This window comes from Wyeomyia smithii, chromosome 2 (genome assembly GCF_029784165.1).
Source record: "Wyeomyia smithii strain HCP4-BCI-WySm-NY-G18 chromosome 2, ASM2978416v1, whole genome shotgun sequence".
NCBI lineage: Eukaryota > Metazoa > Arthropoda > Insecta > Diptera > Culicidae > Wyeomyia > Wyeomyia smithii.
The window spans coordinates 45,751,882-45,772,055 of record NC_073695.1 but is presented as its reverse complement, the minus strand read 5'-3'; the positions used below and the strand labels follow the sequence as shown (position 1 = coordinate 45,772,055).

At 37.2% G+C, this 20,174-nt stretch overlaps 1 protein-coding gene across 1 annotated transcript in view; it reads left to right on the top strand.

Annotated features, from left to right (window-relative positions):
• The first annotated feature begins 3,408 nt into the window (after positions 1-3,408).
• The window catches only part of LOC129726058 (autophagy-related protein 13 homolog), a 109,417-nt gene continuing 92,651 nt past the window's right edge, over positions 3,409-20,174 (top strand). Inside the window, exon 1 of the mRNA XM_055682626.1 lies at positions 3,409-3,763. Coding sequence (XP_055538601.1) covers positions 3,614-3,763 — 150 coding nt within the window. The 5' untranslated portion in view covers positions 3,409-3,613. The remainder of the gene's footprint in view (positions 3,764-20,174) is intronic.

The window sequence follows — 20,174 nt, the reverse complement described above, 5'->3', positions numbered from 1 at the left end:
TGCATAAACTCGTAACGACAGGTTATTTTTGATGGGAATCCTGCTGGCGCCGGTACATTGGTAATGTTGGAAGCAGTCTTGTCCACTTACTCATCTTTGTGCATTTATCAACACATAAATTGCATCACATCAGTTCTTTAGTAGGCAGTGTGATGAGCAAGAAAAAAAGCACAACCTTATTGAGCGATGCCCTTGCGCGTAGGGAGTGTGGAATATAACTACACACATGAGTAGGCGAACCAAAGCTGCGTGATGTTGAGTAAATTTACTGTGTCTGGGCTAAGTTTATCATAGACCTGCACCGTGATAGTAAAACAACTCAGTGAGCATAACACAGTAAGTATAGCGCAGAGCCCTACGTGAACACTACAGAACAGGTTATTAAAGAAACAGTCAGAAAAGTTTCCCCAGCTAGAATTTTCATCATAGTTCCCTTATCAATGAGCAATAAATGTGCGCTATCTACATTTTATCAGTTGCAATCGAGAAAGTCTCTCTGCGGTAGAGATGGTCGGGTTTCGGGTTTTCGAGCCCGAAACCTAAACCCGACCCGTACCCGACGGGTTCGGGTCGGGTTCGGGTTTTAAAATTTTTGAAAGTGTCGGGTACGGGTCGGATTCGGGTTTGAAAATGCCGGGTTTAGGTCGGGTTTGAGTATGAAAGCCCGAAACCCGACTATAAAATCTATGAAATCTCGGGTTCGGGTTTGAACGAAAAAAAAAGTTCCGGGTTTGGGTCGGGCTCGGGTTTCGACCGTAAAATAAATTCGGGTTCGGGTCGGGTACGGGTTCGAAAAACATGAAACCCGACCATCTCTACTCTGAGGGAGCTTTATGCGCTTACTCTTTACAATACAAGCTTTCTGATGTTGCGTATTTTGCTTTCTTCACACAGTGTGCATTTGCTTTTAGCGCGCGAAAAAAATATCAACTCATCCGTTTTTTTCAACATGCTTCAGTGTTCTGTGCAAATTATATGAGCCTCTTTGTTACACGCGATGAGTATGCCAAGATTGGTTGGCAGAAAACAAGATTTTCTGCGCTTAAATCGACATACTCAACTTTGAACAGCTATAGCTCTTCTTAGGGATATCCTTGCTCTTCAGTGCCTTCTGCAAAGTTGTTAGGCATCTAAAATACTATACTTTTACATAAAGTAGTGCATTATTAGATCATTATTGAGCTCTCTAGAAAGGTAAATGCAAAAAAGTAGGTTTTTCCATATACATTTTCATACGAATTTGAAATGCAATGCGCCAAGCGGAGGCAAAACCAATCGACTTCCGGTAAGTTTAGGGTTGTTTGAGGCCCCAAAAGGAATCAAAAAAACTTGGTTCTGGAGAATCGATCACTTTTCCCCACCCTAATAATTATACCTATAATCGGATAACGAATAATAAATGACTAGTCCTAACGCAAATTAGGATGTTTCAGTTGATAATTATCAAAACATAGGTAATTTCTACATATGAATGAGTAAATTTCTCTCAAAACTAAGGAGATATTATTGACTAATTTTCACAAAAACAAGTAGTTTCAAGCAACAAAAACGTTCAGAGAATACCAAAATTACTTGGGTTCTTTGGAAGTAGTAAATATTGCGCCCCTAGTTGAGTATCGAAAAATGGGTGATCTGGAATTGACTACAATTTGGGTGGGAAGCACTCAACGATAATTTCGCAGCTTCTAGTAACAACTACCCAAAATTAAACTTAAACTACCCAAATCAAGCAATAAAAATTTCTGCAGCAAAAATTTAATATTTGGTTATTTCATCAATAAAAATCAAAATACTTAAAACAATGTGTATCACATTGTTTATTTTTCCTTGAAACTTCCGAAAGATGCTTATCACTCAATCGATACATAAAACTTGTTTAGGTACCTTCCGATGTGCGGTCGTTCGATTTCTTGTTGGGATCTTCGACGCTATGAACGCTCTCCAGACTACTTTCGGAAAATTCGGCACGGTTGGTTTTGCTTCCGGGAAAAGGCATACAAAAAAAAACAGAATTTGTTTTAGACTATGGAGAGTTTCGAATTTGAAAATCACAAACCTCACCTTTCGCTAATCGATAAAGATGCTACATTCACTTGGAATGTTTCAAAGTTAACAATATACTACTCCAGTATTAAATATCAAATATCAAATAATAATATATTAAATATATTAAATATCAAATAAAATGCAAACCATTTCGGAGACATAGAAGAAATAATAAATTTTTTGCAAAAAAACGAACTTTTTGTGTGTTGATTTTGTCGTGATTCCCTGAAACACTCGCTTTATCTTCAGCCATCTTCACTGTACGACAATAGTTTCTAGAATGATCGCGTTAGGAAGTCTTCCTCTAATGGGATTTTTCCCCTCCATTGACGCAACTTCCTTTTCGCTCCCGTTTCGGTCGAAGTTTGCGTTTTCCCCTTTATCAACGCAACTTCATTTTAATTCTGTAAACGTCGAAGTTCGCGTTCATCATCGATAAATGCTGTTGTAAGGTTTTCCGTTTGTGCGTTCGTAGTATCACTGAAACGAATTGTTTCGCTTATTTTCTGGGAGTAAACATCAAGCTCAATACCTAGCCATGATTTCTCTGTCTGATCCTAATACTTTCTTCAATGACTAAGCAGAATCGAATAACAATTCAATACGGTGTTAGGTGTCATTCATACTATTTTGGAGCAAGGATTTTTTTAACTTATAATTTAAGTAATTGCTTGATACCGTGTACAACATCACGCAACGTTGTAAGGTTCTAACGATCCTGTTGGTAACCTTTCTGTAACTAATGAGCTGTCATAAGTTCTGTTTTTGTTTTGTGTCTGGCTTTGTTCCTACAGATTTTACAACTGTTTCTTTCTTGACAGCACTAGTAAGGGTAGCAGATCAATAAAGGGATCGAAGCAAACTGCCAATGTCATAATAAATACAACCTAGATCATTTCACCCACCGTGTAATTTCAGCATGTAGGTTTTTTCTACCAACTTCATTTATTCGAAGTTACTCAAAATGGGAGTAGCTTTATTTGCCGTGTAAAAGACCCTCAATCGTCAGACGGTTACGTGTTCCATAAATATCCCTTAATTCCTTGTGTGGTATGTTGCATGCAATTCGATATTGAATGGTGTGTGTCTTTTCTATAAACATGACACAAGCTGCGAACCAAAACAAGTTCGTGAGTAAGCCCTGAGTATTCAGTTTTGACTTGAATTAAAATAAAATTATACACTCATCATGATTCATCAAGTTGAAAACTATATTTCAATGAATGCATTCTGCTTAGCCTTCAACCCTCGATGTGTTACGTCAGTTTCAAACGGCACACACAAGTAACTTATCGTTTGTATCATGCTGTCATACGTTTAGCTGTCAACGACATAAGAACTGTCAGTTCATGTTTTCATATTATGATCGTTTTCTTGTATAATGGTTTGAATAATGGCAATGAATTTCGCTGTTCTCGTTTGGTGCACGTGAAAATTTGTGAAAAAGTGCTGAAATTTGCAATCGCAACTATCCGGAGTATCCAGGTTAATTACAGTGTAGTTTCGTGTGTGTGTGAAAAGTTTCGAACCCGTGCCAGTGGAAGAGAAAGAGTGCAAATTTGAAAAAATGGCCTGCCAAACCGACGTTCTCGATAAGAGCAGCTTGGAGAAGTTTGTCAAAATATTGGCCATGAAATCGGCCCAAATCATCGTGCAGGCAAGGTTGGGTGAAAAGATCAAAACCGACTGCAACACGAAATCATCCGGCAATGATTGGGTAAGTGGCGAAATCGTTTTTTTTTTTTTGTTGGTGAATGCAGATAGAAATTGCAGCAGCAGCAGTAAATTTTTGACCTGTGGTGGAAATTGGTGAGGAGATGTCAGCTGTGAAGTTTACATTTGTTTGCTTGATATTGTCGAAACTACCATTAACCGCAAACTAAATGTGGGAGAGACAAAGACAAAGAAGTCGGATGATAAAGTTGAAACAAAGAAAGCACTGCAATGTTACAAATTGCGACCTTGTTTGTGTACAACCATAATGGAAAGAACGTGTTGTTTATTTGTATTTTAAATTTTCTAAACTGTGAACAACGTTTAATCCCTATTAAAAACTGAACGTTTTATAACGATAGAAAATGACTCATCCGCTTTTATTTTTGAATTCGCACAAAATCTATCCCAATTTACAAATTCGAACCGTGCAAGTGTGTTGCTTCTGTTGGATTCCAGGAAGCTAAGCCAGCAGTAACGGTTGTTGCACTGCATTTCAAATGCCGCTGTAATCCACACTGTCTCGAATTAATCAGCAGTGGAATTTGCCCTGTCCACTTCAGAAATGAATGCAGTATGTACGATGACCTGGGACGACACTCAGTAATCTGGCTATTCATTCGGCCCCATTGTTTACCATCGAATGATGGCCATCTGCGTACAATTCCACTAATGCTAGCGCACTGGAAATTACACTAATCAAATCAAACTCACCCTAATCGGGATCAAAGTGCTGGCCTCCGGATGTTGGTCGAATTCGTGCAGATCTAATATAAATCGAGCCAGCGTGTCAGTCATCTCTCCCTCTTTCTCTCGTTTTTGTTCTTCCACCAGCCGCATCACCTCGTGCCTCACGATGACCAACTGTCGAGTTCATCTACACTGCAGCTTGCCTGCCACTATGTCTTACGATGACTTCGGTGGATCCGCCTGTAGGTACGAAGCAGCTAGGCAGTCTAAGGGAAAAAAGTTCAAGTCTGTTTCACGTGATAGGTACGCTCTGGTGTTTGTTGAGAGACAGAGATAAGAACAATTGTTTATTGAATGCACAACCTCCGGGTTGTGATGAATAATATCAGGGCAGTGACACGTGAGTGTTCTTCGTTTAACTTGAGAGGCTTGTGCTGGAAGAATTCAGAACGAACCAAACTAGAAATTGACAGTTATTCAAAGACTATCAGTAAAGAGTTATATAAAAACATACGAATCTCGAAAGGTTTTTATTTGCTTCACAAGCGAGGACATGTGAGCAAATAATTTGCAAAATTATTTTGCGAATCTCCAAAGCTTACAACAACAAAAAAATACAAAACTTTAGTCCTTTTTAGTCAACTCCCGAATGATGCATCTTGTTTGATATTAAATGAAAGCTTATTAGATGTTTTATAAAATGCAAACTTTAGGATCTGGCCCATTTCTGTAGAAAAAAATAGCACCCCAAAAATCGCCAAGTATTTTCCAAGAAAAATATTTTTTTCGTCATTTAAATCTGTTTGTCACTTTTGTCATCTTGCTTTTAAGTTCGTATTTAACTAGAGTAATAACCTAAATTTTCCGTGAATCTATCAAGTCTAACCCGAGTTTTTGCAGTTTTGATGGTTTTGACGACATTTTTCTTAAAAAAAATTCTTCAAGGAACGTTTCACCCCAAATGGTGTATCCTCTGGTAAAGTAGGTAGTTCTTCATGTTACCTTTTTGCCATATATTGTGACCATGCGTTTTGAAGTACTTTTAGTGTAGAATAATACCACTAATTTTTAGAAAAATCCACTTTTTAGAATTTGGACGTTCTTAGACATATTTCAAGGGCCGTTTTACCCCACGTAGCCCCAATAAGAAAAATTGAAATTTGAAAACGCTGAAAATTTCAGCCCAATCGGAGAACATCAAAACAACGTCCCTCAGAAAGGCGGCTGAGGCTCTCGCGAACTGGTTCTTAAAAACGATCCTTAATCTTGAGACCATAGAAGTCTAGCATTGGCCTAAATCTGCAAAAGTATCGATACTCGAGAATCGATAATTTTTTTCTGTCTGTATCGATACCAGGATGATATCGAACGCGGAGCATCGATATCAGCTGTATCGATATTCTACCTGCTACTTAAAACAGGTCTATGAAAAACGGCAGTTTTTTATCTTCATTACGGTCAATCAGAGATGGCAGATGTTTTAGAAAAAGTTTGCAACTGCACGAAAAACTGACAAAATCTGCTTGAAATTTGAAAAAAAAAATCTGGCCGTGATTTGAAAAAAAAAATCGTTTGCGTAGGCAAAAGTCTGCAGAAATCTTTTTTATTGAACAAAGAAGATACAGTTTAACAATGTTAAACTTTTTAAATAGGGAACTAGAAACATTCTGCAGTGCTTCAAAACGGTACGAGACATCGAGCTAATTTAAGTTAAGCTTCCGTTTTATGTTTAGAGTTATTCGTTTTACAATTTCTGGTTAAAATGTTGCATTTTTGTGTTTAAAAGGATCACTCTCATATTCAAACATAGCAAGAATATTTTAGAACAGTTTTCTTAGTAATCTTTTCAACTCAATTTAGTCATATTTTACGCGTTTTCATAAAAATTTGAGACGAAACCCCCGCATAAAAAGACTGCTGTTTTATTGGAATACTAAACCATTCACCACAAAAAGCTCGTCAGGTAAGTGACGTGGCGATTCCGGTTTTGCTCTGCATAGACAGTTTTGTCAATTGCGAAACAATTTTTCTCGCAAGAGGCATGAAAACCATCTTAGAAGTGCGCGGGTATATGCAATCTGTTGGTGACTTTTACAAAAAGAGTTAAATTTCCGCGCAGCTTGTTTAAAACATTCAGGCAATTGGTCGTATCCGTAAATTCTCCGATTTTATAGTTTCCCTTCAGTATCGAAAAAATATCGGGGCGAAAGTATCGATCCAGCTTAATATCAGCGTCAGTAGCATCGATAACTCTCCCAGCTGGTCTCGAAGTACGATGCTGGCTTAACAAGCCAGTCGTCGTATGTTCGAGTCTCGGCTCGGGAGAGACTGATAGTGTCAGTAGGATCGTAGCGCTAGCCCCGCAATTGTCCTGTACACTCAACAGTTGGCTGCGAAGTCTGTGTATAATAAACAGAAGGTCGATTTTCGATACGGAATGTAGCACCAAGGCTTTGCTTGCTTTGCTTTAGCATCGATAAAAAATACCGATATTCAGGCCCCACGTTACGTTATCGGCCAATGCTACATAGAACATTGAAAAAGACAAAACTTTGAAAAAAATGTTTGTGCTATGAAATCCTTTTGAATACCACAACAAAAGAAACTACAAACCGAAAAATAACTTTGAATGACAGCAAGGCACACAATTGTTTATAGTTCAGCATATATTTGCCTAGTAACTAGAGACTAGAATAAAATTAAAAATATGCTCCTGTTTTGTTCAAAACCCTCGATAGAAATGTTTTGTAAGCCGAAATCGGCAGAAATCAGGTTTTAATTTGAGACCAGAAATAGCAAAAAATCTTGCAGCAAAAACTTTTTGAGGCCAGAAAACTTTTTTTAATTTAACTCAATTTATTCTTTTTACATTGAATTATATTATAAAAGTATTCAATTCAAATTATTGTAAGAAAACACAAAACACGTTTCTTATTAATACTGGAGAGACAAAAATTGTTTTGAAGTAGCAATAAAATTGTAATGTGATACCTTCAAAGATTAACAACATCAGTATAGAATAAATTTCAAAGCTGAGTCTAAAAAAAAGTAGAAATAGTCTGCAATTATTTTTGAAATTACCAAAATAAGCGTTTAAATACCATAAAATAAGTAATATTGAGCAGGGTTGATATTTGTTGACACTCTTGAGTGAGAGTGAATAAAAGCATCCATAAACGTTATTTTTTAACAATCCTTTCATAGTTCTCCCTTCCCGCTTTTTGCATGGAAGTGAACTGTCAAAACACCTCATTATATTTCATGCGATGGAAGCAAGACAACCAAATCAGTTTATCAGTTGACGAAGATTGTCAAGGCATCGGTCAGTGTCAGTGAAAAAGTGTTTCGGTGAAATTCATTTTGGTTGAGTGGACTGTTTGTTTTTCTTTTTCGCTTTGAAGTGAAGATCATTTGGTTGGATTTGTCGTCAAATTTTATACCGTAACCGTGAACGATGCACGCGATCTATTTCATCTGAGTATAACAGAACGTTACTAGGACGAAAATCTAGTGTATCCGAAAGAGTGCTGCGGTCATTGGAAGTGAAAATTGCAAATGATTGGTTGTAATTTTCGAAGAATTTTGCTGGGGAAAATGACTTTTATCAGCACTGATATTGAGGCTAAAAAAATCAAAAATTATTCTTAAACAAATTTAAAATTGTCAGAAACGATCATTATTGCAGATCCAAGAGGGGCAAAAAGTTATCTCTATTCGAGGTCAAAAAAACCTGCTTGAGCCACTTTGAAAACTGTGAAAATAACGTGAATGTTTCCTCTATTCAGCTAAAAACGACTTTTTATAGTCACCGAAAAACAGGAAAATTAAATATTTTGATGTAAACACATTTGAAAGTCAAAGCACTTTAACACTCAGTTTGATATTGGCTTGAGAAAAATGAAGTCAGAAATAGGTATATGTACCACAAATTTAGCTAACAATTGCCGAGATATCAGAAAAAGAAATTCCTAATTTTATTTTGAGCTAACAGGCTGGAGAAAACCTGGCAAATCAGGGAATATCAGGGAATTCATTCAACCAAGAAAACGGCTCTTTGGCGCCAAAACAAATTTATTTAGCGTAAAAGGCCAATGCGGAACCTTTACTGTTTGGTTTCATATCCGATGAAAGACATTTTTCACTGGGATTTCAGAGCTGCGTTCATTTACATTCTACTTTTTCGTGTAGACTGCTGAAAAATAACAGGGAAATTAATGCTATATAAAATCAGAGAATTTAATTGTGTTAACTTTTTCGCCACCATGATTCAATTTTAGATTGATTGAAATATTTAATATTTGAATTCTAATCATCCTCTTAATTATGCTTAAAATCCGTAATGAAGCTTGAAAACAAATAATAAATTTCTTTAACTTGAAATGATAAAAAATGGTTTCAAAGAATTGTCGTTTTCGAAGCTTAAAAGCAGTCAAAATAATACTGAATTGAATTCAACATTTGTAAAAATTAACCTAAATGCTTGAAAAAGCAGAAACTACAAAATAAAAAATGCCGAAACTTACTTTACTTCACTTTGTTCGCTAACGGACCGTTCACCGGTCTAGGGCCGAACAAATTAGAGATGTCCAGCTTCTTCTGTCTTTGGCAGCCGTTCTCCAGTCTCCTCGTACACCAGCAGATCGTGCATCTTCTTCCACCGCGCACATACCAGCCAGAAATACAGCCAGAAATTAAATGAGACTCGCACCGCCAGGTGGTTTGAGAAGCCACCATCTTCCAGGGTGTATAATTATAGGGTGTGTGAACATATATAACGTGTGTGAATATTTATAGCGTGTGTCGCTAGCGTGCGTGGCTAGCTATATAGCGCGTGCATGTCTATAGCGTGCGTGGCTTGCGTGTGCATGGTTATATAGTTTCTGTGCTTGTCTATAGCGTGTCTGTGCATGTCTATAGCATGTCTGTGCATGTTTATAGCGTGCGTGGCTAGCTTTATAGCGTGTGTGCATATCTACAGCGTGCGTGGCTAGCTATATAGCGTGCGTGACTAGCAGTATAGCGATAAAAATTATCATATATAGTTTCAAAAAAATCATCTCATGTTGATTTTACACAGTAAATCATTCAGAACTAAATCAAAAATTTGCCATGTCAAAAAACAATATTCAGTTGTCAATAAATGGCATTGACAAACATTATTTACCTCTTTTGACTTTAGCTAAGCCTCAAAGTTTACTGAGTGTATTTTAACATTTATTTGGAGAATGTTTGCGCCAGTGAACCTGAATCACATAATTTTTCGCTCAAGTCCTACTATTTGCAGCGATCAGTTTTAAAATTATCTACGCTACTGCAAACTGCAGAAAATTGTTCGTATTAAACCTAGGTTACCGGGAATGCACTATTGGCCCTCATCGTAGCCACTGCCTAAATTGAGCTTTCTCAGTGCAACTTGATACAAAAGACAGCCACAAAACAATACAATTTCATTCTTGTTTTGGATATGGCGTCAAGTGAAACTGCTTAGCTGCACATAGCTTCTGCTGTTGTTTTTTGTCGTTACCGGTGCCGTCTGTAGAGGTAAACGTCATCTGGAACAGAGAGACCATTAAATTGATTAACCCCATTGAGTGTATTCTCAAACGTATTGCAAGAAATACATTGACTTAAGACAGGCTGTCGTATTCTAGGTTAACTCTGCGGTCGTGTCTAATAAACAACCTCTTCAACTTTTTCACGATGGGTTATTCCCTACATATAATTAGTTGGTGTTAAGTCAGATTAACATTTTAATATAAACAAATTCTAGATTTACTACTGTTTGAATTTCGGAGTTTTCAAGCTTTTGTGCAATTTTGATGTTACGGGCCCGTTTGATTTATCACTAACAGCATGTTTCTCCTACTTGACCCATTATGGCCAAACAACATCTGTCGTTACAAACCCAACCAACTTTTCAGAAACAAACCCCCTGTGGTCAATGAAAGCAAATAAATATGTTACCAAAATCGAACCATCGAACCGCACTGTGTCAACAGGGTGTGTTACAACTGATTCAATTATGACGTACGGAGAACTTATAAAACAAATTTCTTCTAAATATGTATTAAGAATTTTTTCCTTACTGTTACAAGTGTATACAAATTTTAATAACAGTTCGAATATTTACAAAACAAATAAAAACAAAGGTTCAAACTGTAACTGTTTTCAGTACAGAGCATATAGCTCTGAAACTAACCTTATAATCGTTGTGGCAATGCTTCTCGGTCGGAGGGCTGTGGAATGAGCGCGAAGCGTTTTAAGACCACTATTGTTGGCCCTAACTAGTGTTTTTTGAACTGGTATTCCGCGAACATTCGACTAATTGAAATCAGACCAATCAGGAAAAAAGCTTCGATGAGCTTTTTATCATACCAATTGTTTCTCCTCTATGTTTTTCGAACTGTTGTGAAAGATAGAAAAAGTTTTAATGATTTGCAAAATATTGCAGATTTTATCAGGTATTAATCAGGCATTAGACGTAAAAAACACTTGCCATATTTTGTTTGGATTTAAGTTGCATAACATTTTTACTAGGGTAAATATGTTTGTTAAATTAGTCGTTACAAATTTGATCTGTAAATACTTTATGTCATTTGTACTCAGAAATATAGAAAATTGAAAAGGAAGGGAAAAAAAATTTGAGTTGTTATGCTTATATTCCAAGTTCCTTGTTGAATTTAGTATGAATAAACAAGTCCAGTGATAATAAAAATGTCGTTGCCAGCATATGTTTAATAAGAATGATAATTCTACAAACCTCTACAAATTTTTGCTGAAGATTTTGCTGAAGAAGCCTTATTTTACCTCTCGGTGTTATTTCTGTACTTCTGTACAAATATATTCGGTTCAACACAATTGGCATACAGCACTAAAACCTGAAAATAGCAGCACTGAAACGTGAAAATGCAGTATCAAAATCTGCAAAAATGCATCCAAAACCAGTTCAAAAGCAAGTCAAGCATTATTCAAAGATTTTCAAAACTCCATCCCCTCTCACTCTTCCATAACGTTACTACCCAAATTAGTATGAGGAAAATATTCCATTCACTAATCATAACAAAAACTAGTGAGTAATGTCATTGACGAAATCGCAACGCAATACAACAAACGTATGATTTCTCGGTAACAAACATAGCACATTTTGGTATCTGTTTGGCTGCTATAGAAAACCTGCTGAAAAAAATACCTTCCGAACTACTTACTCTCCCTCCCATCATCACCGCACCGCATCATCGCTGCTGCGTCACTGCGATGCGAGATGCAATCCAACCAACATTTATGGGACTCTCAACTATTCTTTTGCTTGTTGCTATCGTTTTTTACCTAAGATGCGCCACGTACGAAGAGAGAATTACAACGGAGCAACGCGCATCACTCTATTCTCAGAGTTGTATGTAGTCAACTGTTGTATTTGTCATCTCCGAGTGACCAAGGCACCAACATTTTATTACATATTGAGAGAACACAATTTTAGTGATGAACTGTGCACTTCATGATGTGCACAACTCAAGATGAAAAAACAATCAGCTCAAAATCATTTCATTTCCTTCACTGAGAGACGGTACTGAGAGACTGGTACTCGGCATCGAACCAGCTGTCGCTGTACTACGCTGTCTTCCACGCGTCGTACCTACCACCTCTCTCACAGTCGTTTCGATAGCGCCGTGGATACTGCTCCACAGCCCATTTATGTCTTCCACTCCTTCCTCCTGCTGTTTTGCGATCCGTTGATCCAGCTCTCTGACGTATTCTGCTGCCACGCAATCAGCTTTCAGCCGCTGAATGTTGGAACGCGTCGTCCTCTCTGTGCGAAACGTGGACAACATACATATGGCCATTTCTCTGGCCGCGGCATAGTTTATCAGCCTCAGGCTGTTTTAATTGGTTGACGAGTGGAGGCTATGCCTTCCAATGTCCGGACGGAAGAATTCCTCCCTCCCAACCTGTGCGTTTGCGTCTCCGATGACGACTTTTACGTCGTGTTTTGGGCATATATCTACGGGCCTCCACCGGATAACTTGTTTTCTGATTTCCCATCACTACGAAACCGCTGCTTTGCCGCCACTGTAGTAGTACTTGAAAGAAGTGTGTTCAATAAAGTCTACTGCACGGATTTCCCTTTCTCCGGAATTTGGCCACCGAACCTGAATCGCTGCGATTTCGACTCCCTGCCGCTGTAGATCTCGAGTAAGCAAGCCAGCCCGCGCCTGTTCATTGAAAGATCGGACGTTCCAAGCACCCAATTTCAAATCGTTTACCTTAATCTTTTTCCGTGTTCCGTATTTCTAATTTCGTTGTTCGTGGTTGAAAAAAGGTTTCGGTATGCTATCTTACCAGGGTCGCGATACCTACATCCTGCTGATGGGGCTGCCATCTTAGGTGTAACTGGCGGGATACAGCTTTCCATAATTCAGCAGCCCGCTCCGAGTCAGCCGCTGTTGTACGCCGCCCCTAGTATGGGGTTACAGCCGCGTACGCCCCCTTCCCAGTCAGCATACGACCATAGTTTCCACCGGGGTTGGTTACCCGATCTCCGCTAAGGTTACTCGTATTCCGGTCGGCACCTTGTGAAGGTTGGGATAAAAGTTACTGGACAGAGGTGAATGGCCACATTAAGGTCTCAAGTTGCACGTGTCCAGCCATTTGCCAACCACAAAAAATGCCGAAAACCGTAATCAAAAAGAGCATAAGGCACATTTATATTATATTATTATTTATATTATATCGCTTCAATTAAACAGTAAAGTTGAACCAGTTTTGAATGAAAGAAAAATATTCCGAAGCATTCGAAATGGTTTAAAAATTGATGTAAAAATATTCTGCAAATATGAAACACACATTGACTCCAAATTTTGAGTTTAGTTGAGTGAATTGGTGAAAATTTTGAGAAAATGACTTCAACATTTTCTGCATGCTACCTGGAACACTTTTCGGGGTCCTCAGCGGTTAAAGTTTAATTTACAAGTTTTTAAACATATTATGAGTTTGCACATTAATTTCGAAATGAATGCGTTTTTTGTGTAAATCTAGTTTTAGATGCTGCAGAAAACTCTTATCTTCAGGTGAAAAACGTTAATTGGTTTGTGAATTTAAGAGTCATGAAGTGGTGATAATTATTCTCACCACTTACTTTGAACTATTGTTCCACATTTAGAAAAAAAAAAGCCACTAGAAGAGTAAAATCTAACAGGGTGTCGAAACCCTGGAAAATCAGGGAATTCATTTTTCGATCCAGAAAAACAGGGTATATCAGGGAAAACTGAACAATATTCAGGGAAAAAATTTTAAACTGAAAAGCGATTATTTTTTAAACGATTCTCTAGGGCAAAAACTGATTTTTTAGCGTAAAAGGCTATTTCACTATCTCTACGGTTCGGTTTCATATCCGATTGAATACTTTTTTCGCTGAGATTTTAGAGTTGTGTTAAACTACGTTGCACTTCTTTGCGCCGAATGCTAAAAAATATCAAGGAAATTATTGTAATTCAGGGACTATCAGGGAAAATCAGGGAATTTGGTTCCGAAAACTTTTTCGCCACCCTGTCTAAGTGAGGTAAAGTTTCAAAAGTATCAGTATCCTTCAGGCTGCTGTCGACCAATTAAATCCTCCTATTTCCTGTAGTATAGAAATGCGAAAAATTTTGATAACACGTTTGGATGGTAACAAAACCAAACATTATGATTGTTTTTTTTTTTTTCAAAAGTTATACACTAGAGTCGCTTTTTTCGCGGGGGATACGTGCGGCGTAAAAAGAAACCGCGTAAATTCCGGAATCCGCGTATATTTCTGAATCCGCGTAAACAAACCGCGTAAATTCCGGAATCGGCGAAAAGGAAAACTTTCGAATAGAAAGTAGTAGTTGTAATAAGCAGAGTGAAGACCTTTTTTCCATACTACGCTTCTACTGGGGTGAGGTTTCATAAATGAAAAGCATGTTGTTATGAAAATTTAACGTTTTGCGAAATTTCAATCAATATTATGAAGCGTTTCAAAGTTTCTCTGTCATTGCAGTAATCATCAGTCATATTGAGTGTCAACGGTTTTGCGATATCAACCTGACAACGAACACGAAATCACACCACGTCTCGTGTCATCAACGAGATAAGTTTTCAAAGTCACTCTCGCTATCTCAAGGCGAAATTGCTAGTCTACGTGTTGTATGAGGCATGATTCGGTCAACGTTTGATGCTTGGCTGCTTCTGTTGGAGCTGACAAACATCATTCGAAAACCACGTGTATTTTCCAGTAAAGATCGAAGCGAGAGAGGGAGAGAAGAACTGAATCTTGATTTTGGATGCTTCTAGAAAACACAAGCGGCGCATGCTTGCGACATTGCGTACAACACAACATAACGTAACACATACAGAGTTGCCATTGCAAACTGAGTACACAATCATCCAAAAAGTACACGTGGTTTAGCAATTCACCGCTTGTCAAGCTAGTAATTAGAACTCTAGATCTCAGACTAGTTATTTAGCTGACGCCGTCTAGCCGTTGGATGGCACTGGAAGAAGTATTCGCAACCGTTTGATAGAAATTCAAAAACTATGCAAATTGAATCCGTCCAAAACAAAGTTTGAAAATGCTTATGTCTTTACCTGTATTCGAAGGTCGAATCCGTACCGAGAGTGGATTTTTGTTTTGGTGCGTAAACCCATTCAATAACAAGACCTTCCTGTTTGTTGTGATCGTCGTACAAATTTGCCCTCACTTAGCAGCATGGTTACAGCATAAAAACAGGAGCGACAGAGACGCAACATAAATATTATCCATTGCTCTCTTCGCACTGCGTTCCGGCCCCTTCTATACAAAAACAACCGGGGTAAACCGCTAACTCTACACAGCATCGATGACTAACAGCTAGAAAAATTTTCCACTATCGTGTTCTCGTGTGATTTGGTTATTTTGTATCCCGCATGTTCGCTCGAATATGCGGAGTGTCTACGTGCAGACGGGCAAGTATGCGCGCTCAGACTATGAAACGGCCCCACCGGGTGACAAACAAAGTCAGTCCCTTGAAGGTTATTTTCTTTTGAGCGGAAAACGTGACTTAAGTCGTTTGAATTTGTTCCAAAGTAAAAGAATGATTCTGGATTATTGACTCGAAACAGAAAAGAGCATCATCTTGAACATACTGCAGCAACGACGGCCACAAAGTCTCAATTGGTTGCTGTACTTTTCCCCGTTATTGCACTTCATCAATTGCAATCGAATTCCGTCTTCGTTGTAGCCTCAGCGGATGTACATTGTGATGCTTCATCCATACATATGCATCTTCGTTGTTGTGAAATTGCATTCTTGCCTGACTCTGTTGTCAGTTGTCACTATCAAGCGAGAAGATTCCGTGGCAGCATAAAAAGGTGTGTCTCCTGCATGGCTGGGAACACACCAATACCGAGATATGGACGATGCACCCCCCTGGAGAACATCGGAGCAGCACCATGATGGCGTTGCTATAGCTCTGTTCTTGTGTGCGAACACTGCTCAACTATGCATCTACATGCATTTGTGCATGTAATAGGTTGATTTTAATTTACCCATCAAGCAATTGGTGGTGTACAATTTTGTTCCACCGCAGTAATGTTATGCTGCGGGGAAGTGGCGTGTGCATAACTGCGGTTTTATGGTCAAAATTTATTGATTACTATACTGCCCATAAAAGCATAAGAGTCTCATATGACTTCTAGGCAAACTTTAGTTTATACAGTCAATGTATCTAATTTTGTTCAAATTCTCGTATGTTTTGATGAAATTTGAAAGCTTGTTCTGAAAAATACTGGAAAAATACCAAACCTTGTCTGTCACATATTGAAAATAAAGGCATAAAGATCCCATTCTAAATATGTATATTTAAAAACAATATTGTTATCAATTAAAAGAAAAGTGTTCACATAAAAATATCATCAACTTAAAAAAAAAAACGAAAACACAGTTCATGTTTACAAAGGTCAATTAAAAATAAACTAGAGACATTAAAACTGATTAAGATTATTGTGGATTTTCAAAAAAAAAATCGAAAGATGAAATTAATTTTTTCTGGCAACTGTTTGCAGAAATCCTTTTTAGCATCTGGGATTAGGGTTTGCAATCCCGGGAACGATTTCCCGAAAATAGCTTTTCCCGGGATTCCCGGATCCCGGGAACAAAAATATTGATTCCCGGGATCCCGGGATTCCCGAGTTCCGCGAAAAATTTTGTATGATTCACTATAGTTTCTTATGCAATATTGCAATAAAATTGAATACGTCAAACTGGTGCGACCTGAAATAAATCATTTTATAAAACTTAAAATCAGTATAGTATTTCAACGTAAAAATCATCTTTGCATGTTAGTTAGTGCCTTCAAATGCTCTAAGACTGACTAATTTTGACTCGTATTGAACTGATTATTTAGTATTCTATCGTTTCCTTCCGATTTGTCTCGGTCACAGAAAACCACCGAACGGCGAAATGGAGAAATAACGTAGTTAATTAACCAAATTTTTTCCTCGAAATCTTAAGTTCTATAAGTTCATTATTGATTATGATATAAACTCTAAAAGGGTTTGAAATATTGTTCTGTCAATGAAAACTAGATTTAAAACGCAGTTTATTAAAAAAAAATCACAATAGCATAGCAAATATATTCAAAAGAAAAAAAAATAGCGAATAGGTTTGCCACCGCTCAAGTAAACAGTAAATATTTACTGTAGTGTAAAAAACATTTTGCCAAAAAAGTCCATACCGAATATAGCAAATATTTTCCGCATCCAATGCCTGCCTAACACTTAGTTTTCTCTTCAACAAGCTGAAAGAATTGGACACCATTTTTTCAATTAAGTGTAGCAAAAGCTATAATCGGTGGTTTGGAAGTATTCTAGAAATCGAATGTCAGCGGTGATTCAGCAGACTTGAGCAAAGTTTTTGAGCTTAACGGAAAATTGTCAGCGGATCTGAAGCGATTGTTTGACGACATGAAGCCCTCTAATTTTACTCTTCTGCAGAAATATGCTACAAAAATCGATCACGAATTTTTTATGTTAACTTGAATATGTTTTGTATTTCATTTGTTTTTAATGTGCATTGAGAATGAAATTTAAACAATTTCTTGTTACCTTTTACTGATCAACTTCATTAAAAATCTCATTTTGCTAAAAAATTTGTCTGTTCCCGGCTCCCGGGAAATCCCGGGAAATGCGATTTTTTATTCCCGTTTCCCGGGAAATCGATTCCCGGGAATATTGCAATCCCTATCTGGGATGAGTGAAATTAAAGTGTTCAGGATTGTAGCCTTACGGTCTGCATCGATTCCACGTGGACTTTTTAGAAATTTCATTGTAGACTCTATGTCGAGCGAGCTATGGTTCCATACGGGGAAGTACATGAAATTGAAAAAAAAACGATGCCAAATGGCTTAAGAACGCAAAAAACATAAAAATCTGGGTTATTTAAAAAAATTGCCGGAAATCGACCTTCTGAGACATTTTTTGGAGGGCTCAATATGGAATATTTTAGAACTGGTTGCCCAAAAAAACGCTAAGTTCCAGAAAATCGGTTTTCGGCAGAACTTTTTCCGAGATATCTGTTGTTGCGACGATGTTTTGTGCATTTATAGGCCTTTGGTATCGATAAAATATTTCCATTTTTACACTTTTATGTACTCCCCCTTCACTAGATTTTCGAGGGTATAAAAATCACAACTTTGAACGCTTCAATCCTCTAAATCATGTCCGATTGTAATTTGGCAGACACTTTATTTGAAGCATTGCAGCTAAAAAACCTTCTGTTGCATAGAAAAACTTTCCTGAATGCCTTGCTAATCATATACATTTAGAAAGAAGAGTAAACTTAATATTATTTTAAAATGTTGGATAAAAAGTTCAGGATGGAGAAACGTACAACAATTTTTTTCGTGAGCTCTAGGTTTCATAGTCTTTTTTCCTACCTTAACATTGTTAATCAAAAATGTATTTCAGTGATGTTAAAATTTTTTAATGATTATTTCAAACCAAAAAGTTCGTGTTGGCAAAATTTCTACATGTATTCGTTTTCGACTTATTTTGAATTTCGAATTTAACGGTGGCATTACGCGACTGAAGTGATGAATGGAAAAAATAGTGTACCCCGAAAGAAACCGGCTCTACAACTTACCCTTCCATTACGCTGAAAATTTATAATCCCTGGGTGAGGTTTCCTCTTAACAAAATAAGTCCCTCTTGTAGTAAAACTGACCAGAAAGAAACCCAACTAAACTTCTCCAGGAAATTTTTATTGGCAATATTTGGCAGGAAAAACGTGTTTCGGTACACTGCCCATAATCGCATATTTGTAACAATTGCAAAATTGATTTTTCGAGCAAATCACACTTTTATATTTTGACCTTAAATGCATTGTTCCTAATATATTCTTGCAAATAGACACTTTAACTAAACTTAGTATCATGAAGAAAGCACTACTTTACACTATGTATACATTGAATACTACTTTTGAAGTCAAATTGCTTGAAATTTTTGCAATGATACATTTATGCCGTCACTTTCAAGCTACTTTTGGAATATAACACAAGGAAAATGAAGTTTTTCATGTATTTAACAAGCATGAGCTGAATATCAGAAACGAATCACCGGTGGTTGGTTACCGGACCAGAATAACTTCCGAGTTCCAAAGGATGCAGATGTGGATCCAGATGTAAAAAGTACATACTATTCTAAGCATTTTCCAATAAAAAGCACGAAATCCATAAAATGTCGAATGTTACAATTATGCGATTACAGGCAGTACAGTAGAGCAGTAAGCGTGTAGAAGGAGAGTTCTAATTATATTGCACACAAGTACGAATAAATAATAAGTATGCCTCATCTCAAAACCGGTACACTCAAGTCTCATTTTTAGCGTTTTTTACGTGAATTTCGAAATGCCGAGTTTTTAAGTCGTTTTTGCCTCCGTAGAGGCGAAGACTATACCACAAAACATCGGTTTTCTGGGATGCGCGTGGTTTAACTTTCATGTATTGAACTGGTACGATATATATATATATATATATATATATATATATATATATATATATATATATATATATATATATATATATATATATATATATATATATATATATATATATATATATATATACAATTGGAGGGAATAAGTATCCGAATAAAATGAAACTGAAAGCAGCTGCCAATATCTGCCTTTTCGCAAAATATGTTCTCTTGAAAATTGTGTCATGAAATTGCAAAAACAGACATAACTCCTCCCAATTAAGAGATAGCGATACACTTTCTCCTAAAAAAATGTGACAATTAATCTTAGAACACTCAAACAATGGCAAAATTAAGATAAGAGCGTTATCACGCATAACACATTTGAGCGGGTGCTTTACTTTTATACCTTATAAATTTGTCAGGTTAAGAGATAGAATTTTCTAATCCCTTACAAACTTGCTCGAAATAGCTAGTTCTACAATGTGTCGGAAGAAAGTTACCAAGTTCATCAAGAAATGAAAAAGTTATTTTTTTATTTTAAGTTTACACCCCCTTAGGGAAAACCTTTTACCATCCAAATAAAGAATCTTTCTAGAAGATACCGAAACGCTAAAACCATGCGTTTCGTCACAAACATCAATGTCCTATATTTTTGATTTCGTCCCACTGTGCACCGATAGCATCGAATATTTTGCTTGGCCGCACATAATAAATTTGCTCTCCGGTAGTTGTGCCTGCAAAATATCCTGCAATATAAG